At 38.6% G+C, this 27707-nt stretch overlaps 1 protein-coding gene across 1 annotated transcript in view; it reads left to right on the top strand.

The window, feature by feature from the left end:
- The window catches only part of GPR158 (G protein-coupled receptor 158), a 322771-nt gene extending 295137 nt beyond the window's left edge, over positions 1–27634 (top strand). Inside the window, exons 8-11 of the mRNA XM_030837212.2 lie at positions 12285–12423; positions 17804–17909; positions 22261–22407; positions 23174–27634. Coding sequence (XP_030693072.1) covers positions 12285–12423; positions 17804–17909; positions 22261–22407; positions 23174–24655 — 1874 coding nt within the window. The 3' untranslated portion in view covers positions 24656–27634. The remainder of the gene's footprint in view (positions 1–12284; positions 12424–17803; positions 17910–22260; positions 22408–23173) is intronic.
- The last annotated feature ends 73 nt before the right edge of the window (positions 27635–27707 follow it).

Genomic DNA, 27707 nt, shown 5'->3' with positions numbered 1-27707 from the left:
TTTATCTCTTGGAAAGAGAACCTCAAAATTTGGATGTTCCAGAATATTTCTAGATCAGATTAGAATTCCTGGAAAAACTTAAGCTGCCATACTTCTTTGAAAACCATCTACATCTGTAATAAAGATAATACCGCAGTACTTACCCTAGTCACCTTTATATGACTCAGCACTTCTCTAAGCGTGTTTCAGTATCTTATCTGTAGCTCACTGAAGGCGAAAGGAAGGATTCTCACATCTGTTCACTCTCTTTCCTCTCCCAACCTAGTAGCTAGCTATCTGTTCTTCACAACATCGCCTGGATGGTCACCCTATATCCCTAGCACCTAACAAAGTATCTGTCAGTTGTAGGCTCTCGAGAAATATTTGCTGAATGAACAGAGAAGGAACTCAGTTCCTTTATTGTGTATTATTTTCTATGGTCAGGGTTAGACCAGTGTGAGGAGACACATTAAAGCTAAAAATCCAGGAGTTACACAATTGTACCCAAATCAATTTTAACGGTAAAGTGTATGTTCAGATTGGGGAAGGTGTTTTTGAGCAAATTATGTAAACTAAAATGACAGTCCCCAGCCCTTTTATGAAATTTGACCTCTGACTTATCCAAACTATCCGGTCAAAATAAGAGCTTGGTACAAATTTGGCATGACAAATCAGAATTATAGTTTTTAAAATACTGCATAGTGCATTTACAAATATTGAAGTAGAATAAAACTGATTTGCTTTTGATAAAAATTTTTATTATTTCACCATTCTCCTAGAGCTGTGTAAAGAATAAAGGAGTTGGGATGGGCAAACATTCCCCTAAATTAATGGAGAAAGCAAATAACTATCCCAAATCATACTCATTTTGAAAAAGTTGGTAGTAGGATTATGAGATTTTTTTTCTGAATCTGTGTATGCCAGTTAGTCAATTGGTAGTCAGTTATTCATGTTCAGGATTTTTCACAATAGCAATCAAATTTATCATGGTTAAAAAGTTAAAACTTCATTACCCTGTGAGTTTCCTAGTTGGTTGGTACAAACTGACAAATGATCGGAACTGACCTCTCATGTCTGAATTACCTTCCTAATGTCACAAGACCACATCTTTACACCTCGATTTAGAGCTTGCGGCCAAGGTCCTCCAATATATAGCTTCCAAGTGTGGAATACATAAAGACGATAGCAGAGGTGGTAACACAGTGGAGTTCATTCTTCCGTATACTTGGTTAGCTGTCAATTTCTGACTACATGTTCAGAACACAGACAACATACTGAACCAGCACCGGTGACCAAGGTAAGTTAGAGTAAGTGGACAGATTCTTACCTTGCCTACGAGAAAAAGCAACAGTGCTGCAAAAAGTTGACTGCTGAGGGATGGCAACCTCAAGGACATTTAGAATTTCTGTTCCATGGCTAAATCTCTGGGTCAAACTTTAGTTCAGATCTAGGCAAGCACTGAAATGTTTTCTTGATTTCTTCCAGAAGTTACGTGGCGATAATCTAATGTGATTAAAAGTGGACATAATTGAGAATAAAGCTGTTTTGCTGCCTTCCTTAACCAGCACAAGAAGATACACAAAAAGCTCGATCCAGGCTTCTCTTTATCTTCTATTATTATCTGTATCTTTCTGTATCTCTGATATGGCCTAACTCTTCTCAACTGCATTTACATGATCTAATAACTATCCCCCGACAAGGACTGTTTTCTAAATTAGGATCTTCCCCCATCTCTTCCTGGTTGTGAAAAGTCCACCAGTATATGAGGTATCTCATGGTTCTGAAAACCCCTTAGAGCTTGACATCCCTTGCTTTATGTTTTATTCACCAAGTTTACAAAAAGACATAGAGAGAAATCTAAGCAGTTATTAAACAGGTGTGATAAGCTTGGGTTCACATACTCCATTTGGGAATTTTAAAAGATTTGGTTGCTTTCAGAGAATTCCAACATTGATTTCCTTACTGTTCAAAAGTACTCATTTATTTCCATGAAATTTCACATGGAATCTTTTCACCACAGAAAATATAATCTTTTCTCTTCTTCATTAACATGCTATTCTTTGTTCTCCTCTTTCCTGGTATAATATTTTAAACACAAAAAACAGACAATGTGTTCAGTAATTTAATTAGTTGTACACCAGTGTTTAGAAGGAATTGAGAATACACTAACTCTTACTGAGTTATATAGGGAAATTCTAAAATAGCAATTGTTTCTAAGGATTAAGATACTTAATCACCCCAGAAGATGAGGCTGTGTTGTAACAGGTGAAATGTGATATAAGCACCCTTTAATGAGTATTGGGGAAAATAGATTAGACTTCTTCTCCATCTGACTTAGATTAATGTTCATGATTTAGGATCATTTACATACATCTTTTTTTATTCTGATGTACCATGTGCCTTAATCCGCGCTACATCATTGGTTACCATTTTAAAAATGTATTTTTAATTTTCAATCAAAGGATAAAAGCTTGACCGCATTGACAGGCTTGGGCTATATCATGAGAAACTCACACACACTTTCTGAAGGTCTTGCTTGAATGTTTTTAGAATGAGTCAAGTGGAGGTTATTTTCCTCTTTATCTATATACTACATCTTCTGAAAAATATTTTACTTCTCTGAGGAGTATTTATTTGATGCTAAAGGTCTGAGAGAAAGGATAAATTAATTAATTTTTGTTCCTTAATTTTATCCTTACAGTGCCATTTTTCTTTCTGAAAGTGAAAGGAATTTTGTGATGGGGTAAGGACTGTCTTGGGACAGTAACCCCCACTACAGTCATTCTAAAACCACTCAAGCTAGCCCTTCAAAAGTACAGTGAGTTTCTAGTGATGTCGCCCAAGCAAAGGCAATTCTCAATGCCGTCAGTCTTCCATAAAGGATTAAAATTTTAAAATACATTTTTTTTGTTGTTGTTGTTGTACACGGGCCTCTCACTGTTGTGGCCTCTCCTGTTGCGGAGCACAGCCTCCGGACGTGCAGGCCCAGCGGCCATGGCTCACGGGCCCAGCCGCTCCGCAGCATGTGGGATCCTCCCGGACCGGGACACGAACTCGCGTCCCCTGCATCGGCAGGTGGACCCTCAACCACTGCGCCAACAGGGAAGCCCTAAAATACATATTTAAAGTGGTAACAAATAACCCCAATTCCAACTCCCACCTCAAACAACACACAGGCAAGTGGCAGGGAGAGAGAAATGGAAGGGATATTCCTGCGAGACTCAGTCTGCTGCCCTGACCTTGACCCGTGCCCTCAGGGGCCCTGATCTCATCCTGTCTCTCTCTTCTGTCTCTTCTTGCATTCATGACCTTTAATGTGTGTCCATAAGCTTGGAAGAACCTTGGGTTCACTACATTTCTGTCCACCTCAAACTTTAAAGATCTTGTCCACCTCAAACTTTAAAGATCTTAAACACATATGCCAGAGAGAAGGGAAAGTACACTTCCTGTCCCTTCCTCAGTCCAGTGGAGCTTGTGAAATACTTGACCCCACGTCTAGAGCTCTGTGAAAGGGAGCAGTAAAGAAAACCCAACCTGCAAATGTACTCAGGGCAGTTCTGCCTAGAGCTCCCGGCAGTGAGTGGGGAAGAGGATAGGACAGTTGGGTTGCTGTATGAACTTTAAAGTTTGTTTGATTAACAACAGTGTTCCTTAGTATCGCCACACAGTGTCTCTGACCCAAACTTGAAATTTTAGCATTCAGAATTCTGCCCCATTTTTTAATTTTTTTTACATCTTTATTTGAGTAGAATTGCTTTACAATGGTGTGTTAGTTTCTGCTTTATAACACAGTGAATCAGTTATACATATACATATATACCCATATCACCTCCCTCTTGTGTCTCCCTCCCACCCTCCCTATCCCACCCCTCTAGGTGGTCACAAAGTACCGAGTTGATCTCGCTGTGCTATGCGGCTGCTTCCCACTAGCTATCTATTTTATGTTTGGTACTGTATATATGTCCATGCCACTCTCTCACTTTGTCACAGCTTACCCTTCCCCCTCCCCGTATCCTCAAGTCCATTCTCTAATAGGTCTGTGTCTTTATTCCTGTCTTACCCCTAGGTTCTTCATGACATTTTTTTTTCTTAGATTCCATATATATGTGTTAGCATACGGTATTTGTCTTTCTCTTTCTGACTTACTTCACTCTGTATGACAGACTCTAGGTCCATCCACCTCACTACAAATAACTCAGTTTCGTTTCTTTTTATGGCTGAGTAATATTCCATTGTATATATGTGCCACATCTTCTTTATCCATTCATCTGATGATGGACACTTAGGTTGTTTCCATCTCCGGGCTATTGTAAATAGAGCTTCAGTGAACATTTTGGTACATGACTCTTTTTGAATTATGGTTTTCTCAGGGTATATGCCCAGTAGTGGGATTGCTGGGTCATATGGTAGTTCTACTTGTAGTTTTTTAAGGAACCTCCATACTGTTCTCCATAGTGGCTGTACCAATTCACATTCCTACCAGGAGTGCAAGAGGGTTCCCTTTTCTCCACACCCTCTCCAGCATTTACTGTTTCTAGATTTTTTGATGATGGCCATCCTGACTGGTGTCAGATGCTATCTCATTGTAGTTTTGACTTGCATTCCTCTAATGACTAATGATGTTGAGCATTCTTTCATGTGTTTGTTGGCACTCTGTGTATCTTCTGTGGAGAAATGTCTGTTTAGGTCTTCTGCCCATTTTTGGATTGGGTTGTTTGTTTTTTTGTTATTGAGCTGCATGAGCTGCTTGTAAATTTTGGAGATTAATCCTTTGTTAGTTGCTTCATTTGCAAATATTTTCTCCCATTCTGAGGGTTGTCTTTTGGTCTTGTTTATGGTTTCCTTTGCTTTGTAAAAACTTTGAAGTTTCATTAGGTCCCATTTGTTTATTTTTGTTTTTATTTCCATTTCTCTAGGAGGTGAGTCAAAAAGGATCTTGCTGTGATTTATGTCATAGAGTGTTCTGCCTATGTTTTCCTCTAAGAGTTTGATAGTTTCTGGCCTTACATTTAGGTCTTTAATCTATTTTGAGCTTATTTTTGTATATGGTGTTAGGGAGTGTTCTAATCTCATACTTTTCATGTACCTGTCCAGTTTTCCCAGCACCACTTATCGAAGAGGCTGTCCTTTCTCCACTGTACGTTCCTGCCTCCTTTATCAAAGATAAGGTGACCATATGTGCGTGGGTTTATCTCTGGGCTTTCTATCCTGTTCCATTGATCTATCTTTCTGTTTTTGTGCCAGTACCATACTGTCTTGATTACTGTAGCTTTGTAGTATAGTCTGAAGTCAGGGAGCCTGATTCCTCCAGCTCCATTTTTTGTTCTCAAGATTACTTTGCCTATTTGGGGTCTTTTGTGTTTCCATACACATTGTGAAATTTTTTGTTCTAGTTCGGTGAAAAATGCCAGAGGTAGTTTGATAGGGATTGCATTGAATCTGTAGATTGCTTTGGGTAGTAGAGTCATTTTCACAATGTTGATTCTTCCAATCCAAGAACATGGTATATCTCTCCATCTATTTGTATCATTTTTAATTTCTTTCATCAGTGTCTTATAGTTTTCTGCATACAGGTCTTTGGCTCCTTAGGTAGGTTTATTCCTAGATATTTTATTCTTTTTGTTGCAGTGGTAAATGGGAGTGTTTTCTTGATTTCACTTTCAGATTTTTCATCATTAGTGTATAGGAATGCCAGAGATTTCTGTGCATTAATTTTGTATCCTGCTACTTTACCAAATTCATTGATTAGCTCTAGTAGTTTTCTGGTAGCATCTTTAGGATTCTCTATGTATAGTATCATGTCATCTGCAAAACAGTGACAGCTTTACTTCTTCTTTTCTGATGTGGATTCCTTTTATTTCCTTTTCTTCTCTGATTGCTGTGGCTAAAACTTCCAAAACTATGTTGAATAAGAGTGGTGAGAGTGGGCAACCTTGTCTTGTTCCTGATCTTAGTGGAAATGCTTTCAGTTTTTCACCATTGAGGACAATGTTGGCTGTGGGTTTGTTGTATATGGCCTTTATTATGTTGAGGTCAGTTCCCTCTCTGCCTACTTTCTGGAGGGCTTTTATCATACATGGGTGTTGAATTTTGTTGAAAGCTTTCTCTGCATCTATTGAGATGATCATATGGTTTTTCTCCTTCAATTTGTTAATATGGTGTATCACATTGATTGATTTGCGTATATTGAAGAATCCTTGCACTCCTGGCATAAACCCCACTTGATCATGGTGTATGATCCTCTTAATGTGCTGTTGGATTCTGTTTGCTAGTATTTTGTTGAGGATTTTTGCATCTATGTTCATCAGTGATATGGGCCTGTAGTTTTCTTTCTTTGTGACATCCTTGTCTGGTTTTGGTATCAGGGTGATGGTGGCCTCGTAGAATGAGTTTGGGAGTGTTCCTCCCTCTGCTATATTTTGGAAGAGTTTGGGAAGGATAGGTGTTAGCTCTTCTCTAAATGTTTGATAGAATTCGCCTGTGAAGCCATCTGGTCCTGGCTTTTGTTTGTTGGAAGATTTTTAATCACAGTTTCAATTTCAGTGCTTGTGATTGGTCTGTTCATATTTTCTATTTCTTCCTGATTCAGTCTTGGCAGGTTGTGCATTTCTAAGAAGTTGTCCATTTCTTCCAGGTTGTCCATTTTATTGGCATAGAGTTGCTTGTAATCTCTCATGATCTTTTGTATTTCTGCAGTGTCAGTTGTTACTTCTCCTTTTTCATTTCTAATTCTATTGATTTGAGTCTTCTCCCATTTTTTCTTGATGAGTCTGGCTAATGGTTTATCAATTTTGTTTATCTTTTCAAAGAACCAGCTTTTAGTTTTATTGATCTTTGCTATCATTTCCTTCATTTCTTTTTCATTTATTTCTGATCTGTTCCTTATGATTTCTTTCCTTCTGCTAACTTTGGGATGCTCTCCTCCGCAGCTCCGAAGCTGCCCGCCTCCGCCACCCGCAGTCTCCGCCCACGAAGGGGCTTCCTAGTGTGTGGACACTTCTCCTCCTTCACCCCTCACACCTCCCACTGGTGCAGGTCCCGTCCCTATCCTTTTGTCTCTGTTTATTCTTTTTTCTTTTGCCTTACCCAGGTACGTGGGGACTTTCTTGCCTTTTGGGAGGTCTGAGGTCTTCTGCTAGCGTTCAGTAGGTGTTCTGTAGGAATTGTTCCACGTGTAGATGTATTTCTGATGTATCTGTGGGGAGGAAGGTGATCTCCGTGTCTTACTCTTCCGCCATCTTCCCCCGAATTCATCCCCAGTCATTTTTAAAGGAACCAAATGTAGATAATGTACAAAATGCATTAAGCAGAGCACCTGGCACATTCAACAGATGTTAGCTATGAAGTCAGACGAAATAAGGGACAAAAAGTACTTTTGAGTAGAATTCTTTTAACTACCACTGGCTAATTCTAATTAGTATATTAGTTGTTTAAAACACAAACAATTGATGCTTGGAAAAATGTTTATTTTCTTCAGTAGGTTAAAAATACTTCCAAGGATTTTGTCCACCTCTGTTAGTAATAAAGCAAAAGAAAGTCTCAGTCGAAGGATGTAATTTAGGGAACCCTGGTCAGGAACCAGGAGACCTGGGATCCAGTCCCTGTTCTGCTGTCTTCACTATGAGTCAGCAGGGAGGGAGCTAGCTTCTCCATGGGCGTATCCTACGGCCCAGCTCTGCCCATCCCTGTGATGTGCTGCTCCCAGGAGCTGAGAAGGGAACAGACATTCTGGTCCCCGGTGTCCTAGTTGTGAAATACATTGCAACATCCATCTTCTCCATGCTTCTCAGGTGAACAAACTGACTTCACCACAGCCAGGATAACTGCAGCTCACCAAGCAGCACTTTCACGGCCACATCCACACATTGAAAAATGTACCCACAGACCACGTGGTCTCACAAAGTCACTTCACCCTTTAAGATTCTACCAGGAGTAGCATTCTCATGGTTTTCATCATTGTACGTCTCATAACTGTCTTTATTTTAACCAAAGAAAAGGCAGAAAGCCTGTAGAGTATCAAGGCTTCTGTTTGAAGTCAAACCCTGGAATGATAGAATTTGCGCTGTTCTCAAGCATTATTGAAGTTCTTTGACTTAGTACTTAACCATAACTTCTATGCAGCCCACTATACTATTAGAATAAAAACAGAGTAAGTTTACTTTGACCATAAATTTTCTAAGTGGATAGGATTTAGAGAAAAACAGAAGACAAAATTACAAGACGCGTTTGGAAAATGAAACCTAAATGCTTCTTGTATGTATTTATTTGTGCCATGTAAACTAATTTTTAAACAGGCTAAGAGGCATAAAATGTTATTAAATACAAAATGCCTTTGCAACATGGCAAAGCAGGGGACCGCAGCTTGAGAGACATTTGTACTTTGATGTTGTCTTTCTCTCAGCCCCTGTGGGTTTTCTAAGATAACAGATCTGGGACATCTTCAGTGGCAAAGAACTGATATTAATTCTCACTTCTTTGCTTGACCCAGGCCTTTGGAAAGATAACTTGAAATTACTTTCATTATGGCATATTAATTTTTTAAAAGCTATGGTAGTTAACTTTTGACTGTCATTCCTTATAGATTAAAAATAGAATACCTCAGTTTTCTGAAAGCCCTATTTGAATCTTTAAATATGAATGCAATTTCCTTTTTAACTATACCCATGCCTCCCATCAAAATCATTTACCACCAGAAATTATTTTTTAAAGCAGAAGCACAGCACATAGTTCAACTCCCATGTAATAACACTGCAAGATTTGGTAACATCTGCATATTTTCTTTACTAATTGCAGTGTTAGTCTGAAGTTAATTATATTTTTTTCAGCCAGAGCATATTGTTTGATATTGCTTATGAAATGATTTTAATGTTCAGCTTAGCTGTTAGGAGGAATCTTATTTTGTCTTATATTTTTAGATGCAGTTCTCCATTGTAGCACACTAATTCACCTGATAACTCCTTTTCTTTAAAAAAAAATCTTCAGTATAACGTTATATGAAAACACTGCAGTAGGTGGCAGGGGATAGTGTTTTCATAATTCCGCTACATGTGAATCCTTCAGTTACAGTATATTTTTGTACTAGCATTGTTTAATAATAAATTTTTGGTTCTGAAGAACCTAGGGGCAGGGCAGGAATAAAGACGCAGATGTAGAGAATGGACTTGAGGACATGGGGAGGGGGAAGGGTAAGCTGGGACAAAGTGAGAGAGTGGCATGGACATATATACACTACCAAATGTAAAACAGATAGCTAGTGGGAAGCAGCCGCATAGCATAGGGAGATCAGCTCGGTGCTTTGTGACCACCTAGAGGGGTGGGAGGGAGACGCAAGAGGGAGGAGATATAGGGATATATGTATATGTAGCTGATTCACTTTGTTATAAAGCAGAAACTAACACACCATTGTAGAGCAATTATACTCCAATAAAGATGTTAAAAAAATAATATTTTTGCATTCATCATTCTTGTGTGCCAAGCACAGTACCACACACCTAGCAGTCTATCAGTAAGTAGCAATTGCCACTATTAAGAATAATGCCAGTATGATCTTTAGATCATGTATATAGATGTATCATGTATAGAGATGTTAGATTGATCTAGACATCCATCAGTGTTAGATGGAGTGGTAGGGTAACAGAAAGCCTACATCTCTAATGACGTGAAACTGATATCATTTATATTCATTCAATTCAACAAATATTTATTAAATCTTATCCGTGTGTGATCAGTACTGTTGCTATCATCTATGTGGGCAAAGACAGAAAAAATAGATGAAAGACTCAATTCTTGCCCTGAAGAAGGTCATCACAGTCGGGGCTCAAGACTCCATGAACAATTTTCTCCCAATTATATATTGTGTGTCATTATTAGTCTCTGCATTGTGTAGTATACATAGTTAAAAATTGTAAGAGATTAGAGGAAGGAAACTTCAGTGTAAGTTAGAATCATTTCAGGTGGCCTTGTGATGGAGGTGGGACCTGAATCAGACATTGAAAAATTGGTTAATGTTTAGAAATGCGGGTGAGAGGAGATTTCGTATGTGAGCAATAGCATGAACAAAGACTCAGAAGCAAGAAGAATCTTTGGAGTGTTCAGAGGATGGTGAGTCTTCCTGGGTCAGCTCATAGTTCGTGATGGGGAGCTTTGGGAGACTGTGTTGGATGCATAGCATGAGGTCATAGAGGGCAAGGAGTAAAACAGTAGTGAGCTACTAAAGATTTCTAAATGAAGATGCATGCAGCTCCTCACAAAAGGCTAACGTGAGGGCCAGGGACTAGGCAAGAAGTCAGAGTCTAAGAAATACACAAGCACAAAAGAATAAGGCCAAGCAATGGGACAGCTAACAGGAAGCCTGGGTGGCAAGAAAGTCTTGAAACTTTCTTGCAAGAAAGTCATCAAAGTCTTGAAACTTGAGATATGTCTGTCCTAGCAGGAACCCCTGTAGTCTTCCTTTGGGAGCAGGAATTATTCCAGGGTCCTAAGTGGGTGTGAGTGAATCTTCTAATGGAAATACGAATCAGTTAACCCAAATGGAGTGGCAGAGATTTGGACAAATCCTGATATGATCAAAGTGGAGCTTCAGAAAAATGAACTTGTCACTGTTATGAAGAATGAATTAATAAAGGGTGAATCCAGGTTTAGATGGGATAGTTGGTAAATAATTGTAACAAATAAGGAGTAAACTGGTAGGAGCTTAGGCAAGGATTATAATTGTGGACATTGAGAGAAGTGATACCCATGAAAAGTAACTCAGGGTAGAAATGTGTCAGTGAAAGGTGGCACTGAGATTTCAAACCTGAGTGAAGAGGCAATAGTAGTAGCATGGACCAGAAGTACAAGCCTTAGGAAAGAAAGTTATACACGAACACGTCAGTATTTCCTGACCCAGTAGAGCTCGGCTGGAAAAAACATTCACAGACATGGCCAGTGGCCAGCATACAGAATAATTGGGACCTCCACTCTAATCTCATGGAGACCTTTGAGTGAGGTTTATTTTCCCTTTAACTTCTGACCACATCAGGGTTTTAGAGTAACTCTTGACAGATACGTTTACTTAAGGGATTTTCAATGAGTAGGGCACTGCTTATTGTTTAAATATGGTAGAAATATGCTGAAACTTTGGCAGGTAAAACACCTGGGCGTATGGGACTGGAAATCAGTGTTTCAGTATATAAGTAGGTTACCCCTAGGTAATGCATTTGGTGAAATGTTTTCTCCAAATTAGAGTTTTCTTTTTGTTAATTAGATATCATCTTCCCATGAGGTCATGTCACTAAGACAGATAAAATGGATGGTAACAGTTACTGCTGAGAATGAATTAAAATAACAACATTCAGTTTGAAAAAAAAAAGGTCTAAGGAGATGTTTAACAGTAAGAACCAATTATTTAACGTCTGTTTTTATTTATTTATTTATCTGACATCTACTCTGTCAGAAACTCTTAAGTGCTTTATAGCCATGATTCGATTTCATTAGCAAATAATCCCATGAAATACGTACTTTTATTATCCTCATTTTCCAGGTAAGGAAACTGTGACCAGAGAGGTTAAATTGCCTCAGATTATGCAAAGTTAATTAGGGATCCAGCTAGAATTCCCCATCAGGTCTAGTGTGACTCTGAAGCCCTATCCTTAACTGCTACACTATGCTTGTCTCTTCTGGCTTGAGCAAGCAAACGAGGTAATTGTGAATTTCACTAAGCCTTTAGCATATACCCTCCAAAGATGTGGTGTCTGTCATGTGTGAAGAAATAATGATTCAATTATAAACTATGCCACTGAATGTTTAGCAGCCTATTTTCTCACATTTCTGGCAATGGAGGTCTTCATGTATTGAACCAGACTCAATGCAGTAAGAATTTAAATTTCTAGGAGCTGCATATAAACACATTATAAACTTTTGTTGCCTTCAGGGCTTTATTGTGACCCAGATGCTCTATGAACAGCTTAAACTTAGGTTGGGAATGTGGAAAATTATTTTACAATTGCAATTGTTTTAGGAAAAAGCCAGGTATTAGCGCGCACACACACACACACACACACACACACACCACAATCTGAGATGCCAAACACTGTTTAAATTTTTTTCAATTAAAACACAAAGTGTACCTGTGAAAAAATCCTCTATACACTGAATAAAAATTTTAAATAAATATATGGCATAGGTATTTATATATGAACATTTTGTATGCATCTATTTCTATGTGTTTCTATCCTAGACACACAATGCATGCTAAAGAGCTTAAAGTTTACTTCCTTCTTCACCTGTAAAACTAACAGAGAATTGTTTGTTTGTTCTTCTCACAGCTGAATTTTTATTCCTCCTATGGGGTGTTTATCTCTGCTACGCGGTGCGAACGGTCCCATCAGCTTTTCACGAGCCGCGCTATATGGCTGTTGCAGTTCACAATGAGCTCATTATCTCCGCTATATTCCATACAATTAGGCAAGTGATCTGCAGAGCCACTCAACAACTGTTTTATTTTTCTGATGTGTTGCAGTTTAACTTAATAGCAAAATTGGATAAGATGCATAACAGAAAGATGTAGGACGGATAGTGTTTTATAACTTGACTAATTTCTTTGTCACAGAAATGGCAAATGAATCGTTTTGTTTTTTTTTTAAACTCTGCTGTTCTTAGTTCCTTCTGATGAGTTGTTTATTGCCTTCATTTATTTGGAAGGGTAACTCAGTGTTATTGTATTGTGTTAAACCACTTATGGGGATGTCATTAGGTATATTGTTTATGATACATAATACTGTTTGTTCTGAAAATATAAAGCAATACATGCATACATTATAAAATAGATACAGGTAAATTGTCTATGTTTTCATTCATGTTTATTATGCTGGTTTATACTTTCAAAATTTTAACACTCAGATAACTTACGTATGTGAAATCTGTTGAATTCAGAACCAAAAAACCACTCCAAGTTGATGACTGGATTTTTGTGTGCAGTGGGGTTCTTTCATCATTACACTGTAGTGATGACTTTCTGTGGTAAGAAAATATGGCCTGGCCCTCCGTTTCTTATTATTCCATGTATCTCCATAACCAATGAGTACAAAGGAGGAAGAAAGGGGCTTATGATAAGTGAACAAAATGAAATATGTATGACTTACCTCAACAAGAACAACAACCAAACAACAGCAACCAAAAAGGAATCCTATAGCCTGAAAAGCAACAAAAAGATGCCATTTAATTGTTCGACATATATTAAAAGTTAGGACACACTTAAGAATGTAATTAGAAATTTTGAATATTAGTCTTGGCCCGCAGTGGAAAGATAGAGATTAATAATAGGGTGAAAAGGTGTGGATCTGCGGAAGTTTTGCAGGATGTTTATCACCTCTCACTTTAGTCAATAATCATAAAATGACATCTTGCACTTCTAGGAATAGATGATGCCAAAGAACATTTGGGGCTCAGGCATAATCTACACTTTTTAAACTCTTAAAGTAAGAGAAAGAGGTATTTATGATCTGACAACCCTGGAAATTCCATCAGAGACGGCCAGGAATCAAGGGAATTTGCCCCCTTGCTTTGTCTTGCCCTCTCTCAAGAGAGAGAAAAGAGAGAAAGAGTAGAAGAGGGAGGACAGATGAGACGCAGAATATGAAATCATAAAGAAGCAAAGAAAAGGATGCTTTCTCTAGTTCCACTCAGACTAGAGCTCAAGGATATGAGTGAGGATGCCCTGGTCTAAAATGCCGTGAGCACCAGAGGGCACTTTGTCATGGTGCCAGAGCTCCAGAGCCTTCACATTTCTTCCAACCCCTCTCCCCAAAAAAGCTGCATCATTTTTGTTGTTTGTTTTCAGAATATCAAACATATATGTTTCAAGATCTAACAAACATGCTTATCTAGAACCATTGATAAGTTAAATGTTATATTAACAAACCAACTAGAGAGTTATAAGCATGTAAGAAGGCTTATCACATGGACTTCCCTGGTTGTCCAGTGGTTAAGACTCCACGCTCCCAATGCAGGGGGCCCGGGATTCGACCCCTGGTCAAGGAACTAAGATCCCACATGCTGCACAGTGCAGCCAATAAATAAATAAATAAAACAGTGGCTATGTAAATCAGCCATATTCAGTAAAAAATAATAATTGAAAAAAAGAGGCTTATCACAGACGAGTTTAAATGTCTTCTACTGTCAGAATGTAACTGTCATGCAGAGTTTCCCACTTGTGCCCTAAAATTAACTGTTATGTTTCTTAGAACCAAATTAATTGCCCAAGAAATTAAATCTGTTCAACACAGTTGCCAAAATTGATCTATATCTTTTCAACCTGTTCAATTTTACTCTGTTCAATTTCCATCATTTAATGTGTTTTTTCAATAGATTTTCAACTCTCAGCTGGCCCAAGTCCTTTCAGAAGTAGGCAAGGTAAATGATTTTTAAATGAACTTTAAAAAAATTCTTAATAGTAAGGCAATAGATGGTTATTTCAAAAAAAATCATAAAATGATAAAGAGAAAATAAACTCCCTAATCCAACCACCCAAAGACAAGCACTATTAACATATTAGTAAATCACTGTTAGATGTTTTTATATGCATGTGTATTTATGACACATCACATTTGATAGCTCCCTTGTAGGAATGTCACAGTGACGCTAGCATACCGAGAAGTCCTGCTGTACAGATAAACTGTTTAACTTTGTTTAACCAGCATTTTCCAAATGTAATGGACCATTGAATCCCCCCAACCCTTACATCTGATAACAGCAGCCACGCTTCAGAAAACACTGTTTTATCACTGAACGAGGGTGATAGGAAATATGTTAAATACTTGTTGAAAATAGCTTTCTTACTTTGCTTAGGTCTTTCCTATAGAGTCCCAAACAACCCAGCCAGAAGAATCATATAACCCATGACTGGGTTCACGTAGACACAAGCTGATTGAATGGTTCATGGAGAACCTAGTAGGTTTGGTATTGAGCAGACATAGCATACTCTTCTTCCAGACAACTCTTTAATCCCCTATCAGTTTTGAACAGGGAGGACTTCAAATGGTAGCAGAGGGACCAGCCTTGGTATCTTTTGGTATCTTCTTAGGCAAGGCTAAGCAAACCTGAACGGGAAGCTCTGCATTTCAAGTTCCAAATTTGACTTACCTTTCTACATAGACCAGACTCGATAAGATGGTGGCACATGGGCTCCAAAGAATCGTAGCTACTCTCTTGAATGTTTAATTTGTATGGCCATAAGGGACCAGTGATGGAATTATAGTTTAACACATTAAATCTACAGAACACTGATTTTAGGGGGATGAGCCAGGAGCAAGTAAAACGCAGTGATAATTAAAGAAATCAAGTATGCACAACTTCTTATTTACATGTGGACTGAGTTCATATATGCTGTGGTTCCAGCATTAATAAAGTTCAAGGATAAAAAGCAATAACATAAAAATTTAAATCAGCTGGATCCATCTTGGCAATTTTTTCCTAGAATGAAATAATATTAAATAAGGCATCCAACATCAGCAAAGATATTCTCTATCAATAGGATATATATGTTCTTCTTGTCTGCTTAAAATATAAAATCATGTATACATATATGTATGTATTCATATTTATACATACACATATATAAATTAAAAACTATGACTACATATTATGTACAGATTTACCTTCTTTCTTACCAAATTGTCAGACTGAACAAAAATAACCTAAAAGGGTTAAGTCTAGAAGGATAAATGATGAGAAGGCATTTCTCTCAGCCTGTTCTAACCCTTTACTTATTTTTAGTACTAAGCATAAAGCAAACCTTTGGGAAAGTGCAAGGCTTTTAAAAAGTTTGCCTTTATTCTTAGCCTCAATTTTCAAATATTTCGATGCGCCTGATTTTTGGACCGATTTTTTAAGTTGAAATACTATTTTTTAAAATGAAGCTTTAATACTATTTCAAAACCCAGTTGTTCTTAAGGTATTTCTAATCAAAACTGCAACCTAAAAAAATCTGGCAGTAATTAAAAGCTGATTAAGGACAATCGATGTTAGCATATCTCAAAATTATTTTTTGGAAGATTCACTGTTTTAATTCAAAATATATGTACCCATTCTTTTTTCCAGATATTGTCAGGCTAGTTTCAAGTTTACCTGTGTTGGCATTTGAGATGGGAATTCTCAGTACATAAGGCTGCTTTTTGACTGTAAATCCTTCTCCTTTGTTGTAACTGTCTGCTCCAGTACTGGCAGGGGCCCCAGCAGATTGGGATTGTATTATTTTCAGGGGTACATTTTCTACTGCTTCTGTGCCTCAATATTCTGTCTCAGAGACTATAACTTTTTATTGAGTAAGATGATCCTATTTTAATGCTTAAAAAAAAATCTTACTTGACCCAGCACAGACTGTATAGTCAAAAGTATCCCGTCCCTGAACAAAGTGAATATTCAGTCACATTCAAAGCAGGTATGAAGACACTTTTCTCACAAAGGAGCTAGAAAAGATGTTAATTCAGAAAATCCCTTTTAGTTGACTGTGAAGTATCATGGCCATTCTGCACTTCTGTGTATAAGTCTATGTTTTTTATATCTCCAGACACAGGAGAAAAAACTCTATCTCCATTTTGATGACTCCTGAGCTTCCATTTTAGCTTGATTTTTTTTGGGGGGGGAGGGATGGAAGTGAAAATTTGGAAGAAATATCCTTGATGGAAATTTTGTTTTAAATATTAATAATATTAATATACTTAGTAAATTTGTCATGAATATGGTATAATGCAGAAATAAAATTAGTCTCTTCTCTTTTTAGATTCATATATATTTATTTCACGATTATATCATAAGCATTTTCTTAGGATATGAGCTTTTCAAATTTGATGATGTATATCATTGAAACAAAATGCTAATTCTCTAATTCCAAAAGCACTAAAATCTCATATTTAGCTTTTATGGATAAACAATAGATGGGAAAACATTAGAAGAAGAATATGAGTGCAAAATGACCTTAATAAAAGCAATATCTGGTTTCTGCATATAGATGAGTCCTTAACACATGAGTTTTAGTTTGTACATGTACCTACTGATTTGTGAAAACATTCCCAAATTACCAGATCAGATATTAATAATGAATTTTTCCTATACATGTTACTTGAAGGGCCGTCCTGGAACACAAGTTTATAAATTCCTCAATAAGATAAGATTTTAAATATTATATTTTAAATTATTTTAAAATAATTTGATGCTCTATAAAAACTAAGGTTTGTATTTTAAAAGATGCACTTTGTATGTCAACTATATTTCAATTTTTAAAAACAATTTTAAAAAGATGCACGTTACAAACCATTAGTACATACATTTTATCCATTACATTGCTTATCATTTAAACTTCTGGGATCATTCACTAAAACAGATATTTACCCATTTTTTTCCTTAGTTCTAATTAATATTTTTAAGTGAAGAATATTATGATCAAGAGTTATTTGGATGTGTCTTATAACCTAAATTTGCCTGAAACAATCATTTTTTAGCCTACTCTTCTTTTGAATTCACATGTGTTCACTGCTTTTGCTTTGCACATTCAACTTACCTACAAAATAATAATCCAAGGAAGTGTTTAGCACATTATATATGTATGTGTTATCTTTCTTACTATTGATAATTTTAAGAACTAAAGGGTTCATATCTTATGCATCTAATTAGGGTTACTTAGACCCTTATTCTTCTGTGATGAAAATATATGTCATAGAAATAACAGTATGACTTCTTTCTTGCTTGCTTGCTTTTACTAATACATTGAGGAAAAGAGTTTCCAAGTATCCTAGTGTTTTAAGTAGAGATCTTGTTGGGTTGCTAATGTGGTGAATTCTCATTTCAGATTTGTTCTTGCCTCAAGACTTCAGTCTGATTGGATGTTGATGCTGTATTTTGCACATACTCATTTGACTGTGACAGTGACCATTGGGTTGCTTTTGATTCCAAAGGTATTCCTCCAACATTACTTTTCTCTTGCAAGATAGTTGTTTTAAATGAGCGTGGAATTGTTTCTCCTTTAAAAAATATCTGGCAATATAGGCAAAGGGAGGTGTGAAGAGTTGCTTGACACGCTACAATGTTTTTAAAACTCCCTCCTCAGGAATCTAGGTGTCTCTTTTCTTTGGGCATTTATTAAACATCTCACACAATTTTTAACTGCCTTAGTTTGTACAAAACCCATCATCCGTTTTAGTCCTTTTCCAAATACTTTGATATCTATTCATGTTTTAATTATTAGGGGTTCAAGGTGGCCTTTCATTGTAGCTGTAACCTCAGGCTCATTTTTAAAGAGAATTATCCTAGTCTAAGAATCCTCTTGTTTGGATTCATATTCAGGGAAGTACTGTGTTTTAAACATTCAGAGAATTTTTGTGTAAATAGAAATAATTATAATGTTGTATAAAAAGAGTCTTGCTTAACAATGATGGATTCTGACAAAGACTTACCTACACAGCATTTTGACGTGGAGGGAAACGGGCCAGGACTCAGAATACAGGGATTCTGAACTCATACCCCACCCCAAGTTAGCTGTGTAATGTAACGTTAGGCAAGACTTTTCATCTCTCTGAGTCTGTTTCCTCATCTATGACATGATAGCAGTGAGGCTGCTTGGAATAAAACAAAATGATATCCGAGTTTTGGAAAAAAGATACTATACAAATTATCATTATTTTCCTCTTTTACATGTAGAAAAACAAAATATTGGAACAAAATATTATGTGTAGAAAAACAAAAATTATCATTGTTTTTTCCCCTTTTACATGTAGGAAAACAAAATACATCTTTATCAGTGTCGTACAATGTAACGTTAGCACAGCTGAAACCAGAATTGTGATTTCACTCTAGGCTTCCTTTACCTCACCTCTCACAGTTAACCAAAACATTGAACTTCAGCCTGATTGAAAAGGTCAAACAATTGTAAACACAGCAAAATGCCTATTTTCTTCCTTACTTGAATTACACCAGATAGCCATAATTTTCATGGATGTGTCTGTTCCTGCAATCTATCTTAACCATCCTTATACTGTACGTAATATGACTACATTTTTATTAGATGGGTGTATACTCAGACTATTCATTCATTCAAAAAATTGTTATTGAGCTCCAGAGACAATTGAAAACATATGTTTACACAAAAATTTGTTCTTGATGTCTATCACCCTGGTAGTGATGGCATCACGGGTGTTTGCATATGTCCAAACTCACCAAACTGTACACATTTAATATGTGCAGTTCTCTGCATGTCAATTATACCTCAACAGAGCTGGCTTAAATTTTTTTTTAATTTGTACATGAATGTTCATAGCAGCATTATCCATAATAGCCAAAAAATGGAAACAACCCAAATGTCCATCAATTGGTAATGTATAAACAAAATGTGGTATACCCACAAACTGAAATGCTATTCATCAATAAAAAGGAATAAAGCGTTGATACATGCTACAACTTGTACACACCTTGAAAACCTTATGCCAAGGAAGCCAGATTAAAAAGGCCACATATTATATGATTCCATTTATGTGAAATGTCTGGAATAGACAGCTCTAAAGAGACAGAAAGTGGGTTAGTGGTGCTGTGGGCTGGGGGAAAAGGGGTATGGAAGTGACTGCTTCCTGGGTGCAAGGTTTCTTTTGGGGATGACGAAAATATTCTGGAATTAGATGGTGGTGATGATTGTGCAACCTCATGAATATACTAAAAAACACTGATTTGTATAGTTAAAAATTGAGAATTTTATGGTATGTGAATTATATTCCAATAAATTAAAACATTATTGAGGAGCTTTACTAAGCACTGTTCTATATCCTAGAATAAGAGTAGTGAACAGATATAAATCCGTGCTCTCATGGTGCTTATATTCTGGTGGAAGAGAGGAGGAAACAGAAGATAAACAAAATAAATATTTAAAATAGTATTTCAGATAGGGATAAGCATTAAGGAAAAATCATAAAGCAGGAAATGGACAATATCTGACAAATAACTGTCTCTTAAACTCACGATAATCTCTAAGACTTTGCTCAAGAAAAATAATTTCATTCTTATGGGCTTCCCTGGTGGCGCAGTGGTTGAGAGTCCGCCTGCCGATGCAGGGGACATGGATTCGTGCCCCAGTCCGGGAAGATCCCGCATGCCGTGGAGCGGCCGGGCCCGTGAGCCATGGCCGCTGAGCCTGCGAGTCCGGAGCCTGTGCTCCGCAATGGGAGAGGCCACAACAGTGAGAGGCCCGCGTACCGCAAAAAAAAAAAAAAAAAAGAAAGAAAAAAATAATTTCATTCTTATAAATAACCTCCAGTAGCATGTGAGATTTTGGAGGACCAGGACTCTATTTTCGTCACCCTTATGGCCTTAAGTTTATGGCACATGTGGCTCCCACAAACATAAATAGAAGAGTGAGGGGAAAGTTCATCAGTTCCTGTGGTTTCTCAGCCGGTCCCAAATACAAAAGATTCATTATTACTTAAATAGAGAACTACCATCTCACATGTTATCTCCAATTTGTGTTCACCTGCCTAGCTGAATATTTTAACAATAGTTGACATTAAAATATCTCTGTGTCTCTGTATCAAAGGGCAACCTGTTCTGTTTTTTTCTTTTATTATATTTTGTTTTTTTAAGTATCAAATGTCTTTACAGACAATGCCTAATAGTATAGAGGGTAAAAGATTTGTCAAGAATCACACAAATTAAGTGGAAGGACCCCTGTCACATGTATATTTTGGAAGTCTAATCTATTACATTTGGATTACTGCTACATTTCTTATCATGAGATTAGCTACTTTTTTTTTAACACTAGGTCCTTGTTGGTTATCTATTTTAAATATAGCAGTGTGTACCTGTGAATCCCAAACTCCCAGTCTATCCCTCCCTCCCACCCTTCCCCTCGGTAACCATAAGTTCAATCTCTAAGTCTGTGAGTCTGTTTCCGTTTTGTAAATAAGTTCATTTGTGTCATTTTTTTTTAATTCCACATATAAGCGACATCATATGGTATTGGTCTTTTTCTGTCTGACTTGCTTCACTTAGTGTGATAATCTCTAGGTCCATCCATGTTGCTGCAAATGGCATTATTTCATTCTCTTTAATGGCTGAGTAATATTCCATTGTATACATGTACTACATCTTCTTTATCCACTCATCTGTTGATGGACATTTAGGTTGTTTCCATGTCTTGGCGATCGTAAACAGTGCTGCAATGAACATTGGGGGTGTATGTATCCTTTTGAACATGTTTTTCTCCGGATATATGCCCAGGAGTGGGACTGCTATTTTTAGTTTTTTAAAACCTGTTCATTATTTAAAGAAATATTTTACCTGATGACAAGCTAGGAGAAGAGAACCCAAGTCCTCTCAGTTTTCATAGGACAATCACCTGGTTTATATGTTGTGTAAAATGTGGGTGGATGCTTTTGATTTTTCCTGCTCTCCATCATTTACCCAATTCATTCTTCCTCACTTTTCCACTTGAAGAAGAGTAGAGATAGCAAGAGTACATGAAACTGAAAAATAGCAAAAGACTACATGAAGATAATGAAAATATATCAAAATGCAATGAAGGAGGAACTTGAGAATAATGATGAGCTTAAGAAAAAAAATCTGTAATTTCAGTGAATCTTTGAATTTTAAACTCAGATACCATCCAGCGCAAGCCCTTTAGGCTAAGAGGACACTGTGCTCCCGAGAGGTTCCATGGCCTGGTTAAGATCCCAGACAACAGAGTCGAGGCTGGAATTCAGACCTCCTGTGCCCTGAGTTTTGAAAGTCGTGTTTTTGAAGCTCTGTGTGACAGACTGAAAGTCATATTCCTGTGATCAGTCCAGTTGTGCCCATAGATGAAATACAGCCTCCTCTGTGTAAAGTGAAATGACATGATACACACCACCTGTCAAAAAAATATTCCCATTCAGCTGCCAGTGGGTCCAAATTGCTACTCTTAGAGTACAGTGTACTAAGAGTACCCTAAGAGAACATTCCTTTGGATTCTTCTACTTATTTTCATTTTCAAAATGCAAATATCGTTGAAGAGGAATAATGTGAGTTAACCCTTGGAACCTGGAAAAAAGACAAGAATGAAAATAGGAGTCAAAGAGGGAACCAAGTGTTAATGTTGCCTCACTGAGTGCTCTAGCATGTAAGGTGGGAAACAAAACACACATATGGCAGCAAATATTTTGTAAAGAGTTCAGTGAATGAATTCATCTAAGCTGAAGAAATGATGTAACACTAGAACCTTCAGAAAATTATTATGTTGTGTCCTACAGTGGACTAATGTCTACAGCTCATATTGAATTTCTATTGCAGTTTTCACATTCAAGCAATAACCCACGAGACGACATTGCTACAGAAGCGTACGAAGATGAGTTAGACATGGGCCGATCTGGATCCTACCTGAACAGCAGTATCAATTCAGCCTGGAGTGAGCACAGCTTGGATCCAGAAGACATTCGGGTAATACCAGTATTTCTTCTTTTCTGTTTTAGATTAGACCCATTCATAGAGGCTCGCACGTGTGGGTCGATGTGCATGTGTGCTTCTTTGTGTTAGAGAGCCTGTGTGTTTGTGTAAGAACTGAAGGCATCACATGCAGTTAACCCAGTTCTAAAACATAGAATCCCAGTATAAGTTAGGCCACACAGGCCAGTCTTGATAGTCTTAACTGACTTATTGGACACCATGATGACGAACTGGTTGTACATGTCCCATGATGACGGTTTATGAGATCTTGCTGATGGGAAACTAGGATAGATCTGTGAGCAGAGAGTGTGAATTATTTAAAATAATCTGTGACAATATATCAGCATTTGGAGGAAGAAGATGCTTTTGTATTTGATGGTCTGTTGTACACTAATTTAACATTAGGTGTAATTTTATCAGTGGCTACATGACGCTTCCCATATTGTTCAGGGATATGGTTTCTCAGTAGACAACAGGCTGTGTCTTGTCATGGTCCAGGCTCAGCCTGGTCCACGCAATTCACAAGTTCAAAGTGCCTGTTGCATGAAGCAAGTGCAGAAGGCAGGAGTTCACGTCTTAAAGTTCAAACGCTGTGAAACGAGATACAGAGGAATCAGAAAGTGAGAGTGAGGGGAAAGTTGATGAGCAGAGATGTTAGGAAGAGCTCCGTTCATTGACTTCACATTACAGTTAGTGATATGAGCCGGCCCAAACGCTGAATTCCGCACCTCTTTGAATCTGCTCTTGTTATGTATGGCAGGACGAGCTGAAGAAACTCTACGCCCAGTTGGAAATCTATAAGAGGAAGAAGATGATCACAAATAATCCCCACCTCCAGAAAAAGCGGTGCTCGAAGAAGGGCTTAGGCCGTTCCATCATGAGGCGGATCACCGAGATCCCGGAGACGGTCAGCCGTCAGTGCTCCAAGGAGGACAAGGACGCGTTGGACCACGGCGCGGCCAAGGGCGCCGTCCCGGGCAGGAAGAACCCACAGGAGGCTGCGGGCGGCGCCGGGAAGCCCAAGGAGGAGTCCCTGCGGAACCGAGTCTTCTCGCTCAAGAAATCGCACAGCACGTACGAGCACGTGCGGGAGCAGCCGGGCAGCCCAGGCAGCCCGCCCGCCCCGAGCCGGGAAGAGGAGGCGGCGGCCACGGACGACTCTGCGCTGGGGTCCCCGGCGGGAACGAACCGACCGCGAGCCCTGCAAGACGACAGCCAGGCCGTGTCCACCGAGTCCGTGCCTCTGGTGTGTAAGTCGGCCAGCGCCCACAACCTCAGCTCGGAGAAGAAGCCCGGGCCGCCCCGCACATCCGTGTTACAGAAGTCCCTCAGCGTCATCGCCAGTGCCAAAGAGAAGACGCTCGGATTGGCCGGGAAAACCCAGGCGTCCGGCGTGGAGGAACGGGCCAAAGCCCAGAAAGCTCTGCCGAGAGAGAAAGAGACAAACAGAAAATACTCGAATTCAGATAACGCAGAGACTCAAGACTCTGCCCCCCCAAACTCCAATCATTCAGAGGAGCCAAGAAAACCTCCGAAATCTGGGATCATGAGGCAGCAAAGGGCCAACCCCCCCACTGCCAGTTCCGACCTGAGTCCAGGCGCCCCCCAGATGAAGGACAGCTTTGACATAGGGGAGGTGTGCCCCTGGGAGATCTACGACCTGACCCCCGGTCCTGTGCCTTCAGAATCAAAAGTTCAAAAGCACGTATCGATTGCGGCTTCTGAAATGGAGAAAACCCCAATTTTTTCCTTAAAGGGGAAATCTCATCCCAAGCCTAAGGCAGCTGAACTGTGTCAGCAGTCCAATCCGAAGAGCATAGACAAAGCTGAGGTGTGCCCTTGGGAGAGCCAAGTTCAGCCCCTCTTTGAAGATGAGAAGTGTGTGATTTCCAAGACTCAGGTTCCCCCAGGAAGAGCTCAAGGGGAGAATGGCGGCCAGCACCCTGCAGCCAGTGTGTGTGCTGGGCAGTGTGAAGAACTGCCTCCCAAAGCCGTAGCATCAGAAGTGGAGAATGAAAACCTCAACCAACTAGGAGACCAGGAGAAAAAGACATCTTCCTCTGAGCAAAATGTGCCTGACTCATATAACTCAAGTAATAACTTTCAGCAACCCTTAGCATCACGAGCTGAGGTATGTCCCTGGGAGTTTGAGACCCCAGATCAACCGAATGCTGAAAGAAGTGTAGCTTTCCCTGCCTCTTCTGCTTCAAGTGCAAATAAGGTAGCAGGGCCTCGGAAATAAGAGGTCTGGGATCATTTTAAAGTGTAGCATCCCCAGAAAGAAAAGGAGAAGGAAGAAACGCTGAATTCGCTATAAGACAGAAGATACAGGATCACAAATTCCCAAGGAGTATTGGTCAGTCGAGGGAAATGTGAAAGGGAGGGGTGGAAGAACACGTAGGAGGCCAGGGCAACGTCGTAATGGAGAAGTTAGACTGGCCAGGAAAGTCTTGCCCCAGGGAACACTGGGAAGATCCTTACACTTCAGCATATGTTTGGGGGAAGTAGCCCTCAATGTCTGCCCCTGATCAATAGTTACCCTTGGGACTTGGAAGATCCCAAGCAAGGCAAACCAGAAAACACAGAAGAGGGACGAGATTTTGCAAAGGACAGGAAGGTATTGACGTATATGACCGAAATTCTAAGTAGCTGACTAAAAAGAACTTACTTTACCTATTTAACCTTGATAGCACTGCTAACTTAATGCATCCAAAAATACCTTTTATATTAATGATTGCTTTCATTTTCTTATAAATGTCTGTTTCAGTACATTGTTGTGTCTCATTCCAGCATTCCAGATTGTATAATTTTTGCAAATAACTTTGATATTATGTGACACAACACATTTATGCAATCTGCAGCTACTCAATTGTTATTGCAACTTCCAGAATACCTGCTATCTATCAACTTTAGTTGATTCTTGAAGTACAGTACGCTTTCTCTGGCTTGGGAAGCCATAACTGTTATGATAAAACCTTTTAGTTTTGGCTGTGGTTTATATATTGTGAATTTGGATTTGACTCTATTATTTCACATCATGGTTTGTTATACTGTCTTAATAAGGGTTTTTTATACAAGTTGAGTTTCTTGTTTTGCACTTCCTGTTAGGACTCAGAAGCTTTATTAATATTGGAGATCAAGTGGTCCTACTTAGTCATACATCTCATTAAGTTAAGGACAACTTATCTATTGTTTGTTCAAAGTCAGGGAAAGATAATGCCTTCATTCCAATTAATTGTCCCTTTTAACTCTTTCAGGATTTCATACTTAGCAGCATTTCGTAAGGAAGGAAGAAGCTAAGAGTGAGAAAAATATACTGTGCATTATTACTACCATTGGCAAGGGAAGACTCTGGGAATGACAAGAGAATTAGAGTACTGCAGAGCCGGGGGATTTGCCTTTAAAACAAAGACAGAAAGGGAGCTCCAAGAGCACTTTCAAGGGATTATATTTTTAAAGAGAAAAATTATTATAGCATCAAGATCATTATATGGATATATTTTTATTATGTATACTAAATATATAATATTTTACATTACCTTAAACTACTTATTCTCATAAACTCTTATTCATTGCTTCAGGCAGGGGTAGAACTTGCTGGGCTTGAATCCCAAAGAGGTTTATAACCAGAGTTACTCAAAGCCTATGAGGCAGTGTGGGCTCTTCATTCTTCCAAGCCCTGGAAAACTTCCAAGTCCTGCAAATGGCCTAGGTGAGCTACCAGGCTCAAAATTCCAAATGTAGGGGTTACTTGCAAGGCACAGCAGCTCCCAAAGCATGTTTCATAAAACGTATCGCATTCCACACTGATCACCTGGCACAGCCATCCGAAGCTACTGATTTAGCCCTACTGATGTGATCATGCAAAGAGATTCCATCGCAAAACTCAGTCTCATTTTATTTTAAGGTGAATCACTTAAAAATAGAACCCAGACTTCCTTTCTCTCACGCTAAATGCTGAAGTATCACGGCTTGTTCGGCCAGGACATTTATAGCCTAAATAACTGTTTTTCATTTTCTGAGCAGCAAGGAGAACATGCTAGGAGGGTAGAAGTTGAGAAAAGGGCATCAGAAGGTGGATACGGGGCTGTTCTTAGGATTATTACTCTCAGTGGAAGATAAAAACTGGGAATCCTCCTATTCAGCATCAGAATTGTCCCAGTGATTTGTATTCAGGAGTAACGTGCATTTCACCATTTTGCAAAGCTGTGCGTAAATCTCCTCACCCATTTGCTTGCTTCGTGCATTACTCAGGATGGTGGGGTAGGTTTGAAGAGATGTCGAAATTCTATTTGTTTTTGCTTTCTTCATTTACTTCCTTCTCCGCTTCCTTTTCAGTCAAAGCCTATCTATCTACTCAGTCACCTTGGACTACAACTTTAAGGTATAAAGTTGTGAACTTGGTTTGGAGTGTCCAGACCCACCTATTTGTTTCCTTTACATCTGAGATCTGTTAGTACTTTACTGACTTTTTCAGAAATAAGCGGTCAGGCATCAGTGACTTTTTACTGCACTTCAGGATGACCCTGCTAGAGATGTGGCCTAAAGAAGACTTGCCAGTTTCTACCTTAGTACAGTCCATAGAGTCTCTTCCACCAGCATAAATCAGCAAGAGCGCCTGGGGTCTTTCCTAGACTTTCATTGCCATTATTTATCACCAAGAGAAGTTTAAATCTTCAATCCCTGAGGTTGTTTTCCCAGATTGATAACAATAAGCAAGTGAAGAAACACTATTAAGTTCACAAACATTTGCTAGGTTGTCCTTCTCAGTGCATGTGCAGGCTGCATCCTGTCCTTGTTTTTAAGCCAGGGTTTATAAATAAGTAGATTTATACCAATCTTAATAGAACTGTATATTTTATGCAAGAGTTAAACGCTTTACGACATGAATTATAACCCAACCCATCGTAAACGTTGGTGGCCATATGGATTTGAAACTCGACAGTTCTCTTGTATTTGCTTCCTAGGTCTCTGCATGCAAGTGATGACACAGGTAGGACTGAAAAAAAACACTGCCTTTTGACTTCTAGCATTTAGCAACCGAGAGATGTAGAGTCAATAAAGCTGTCAGTCTTTTCACTTAATCTATGGTTCTTCTGAAACTATTATCTGAAACCTACAGCATCCCACCACAAAATATTTGGTAAATTTATGTCGTGACGTGTTGCAGCATGTAAATACTTATAACTTCTCTGCAATAAAACATATTTATATGAAAGCAGTTTGTGGCAATTTGTGTGTTCATCTATCAAAAGTTGAATTCATTTCACCTAACCAACTTTAGGAGGAATCCC

Source organism: Globicephala melas, chromosome 2, assembly GCF_963455315.2.
Source record: "Globicephala melas chromosome 2, mGloMel1.2, whole genome shotgun sequence".
Lineage (NCBI taxonomy): Eukaryota > Metazoa > Chordata > Mammalia > Artiodactyla > Delphinidae > Globicephala > Globicephala melas.
Note: the sequence above shows the minus strand (reverse complement) of the source record. Positions and strands in the feature narration are given on the sequence as shown.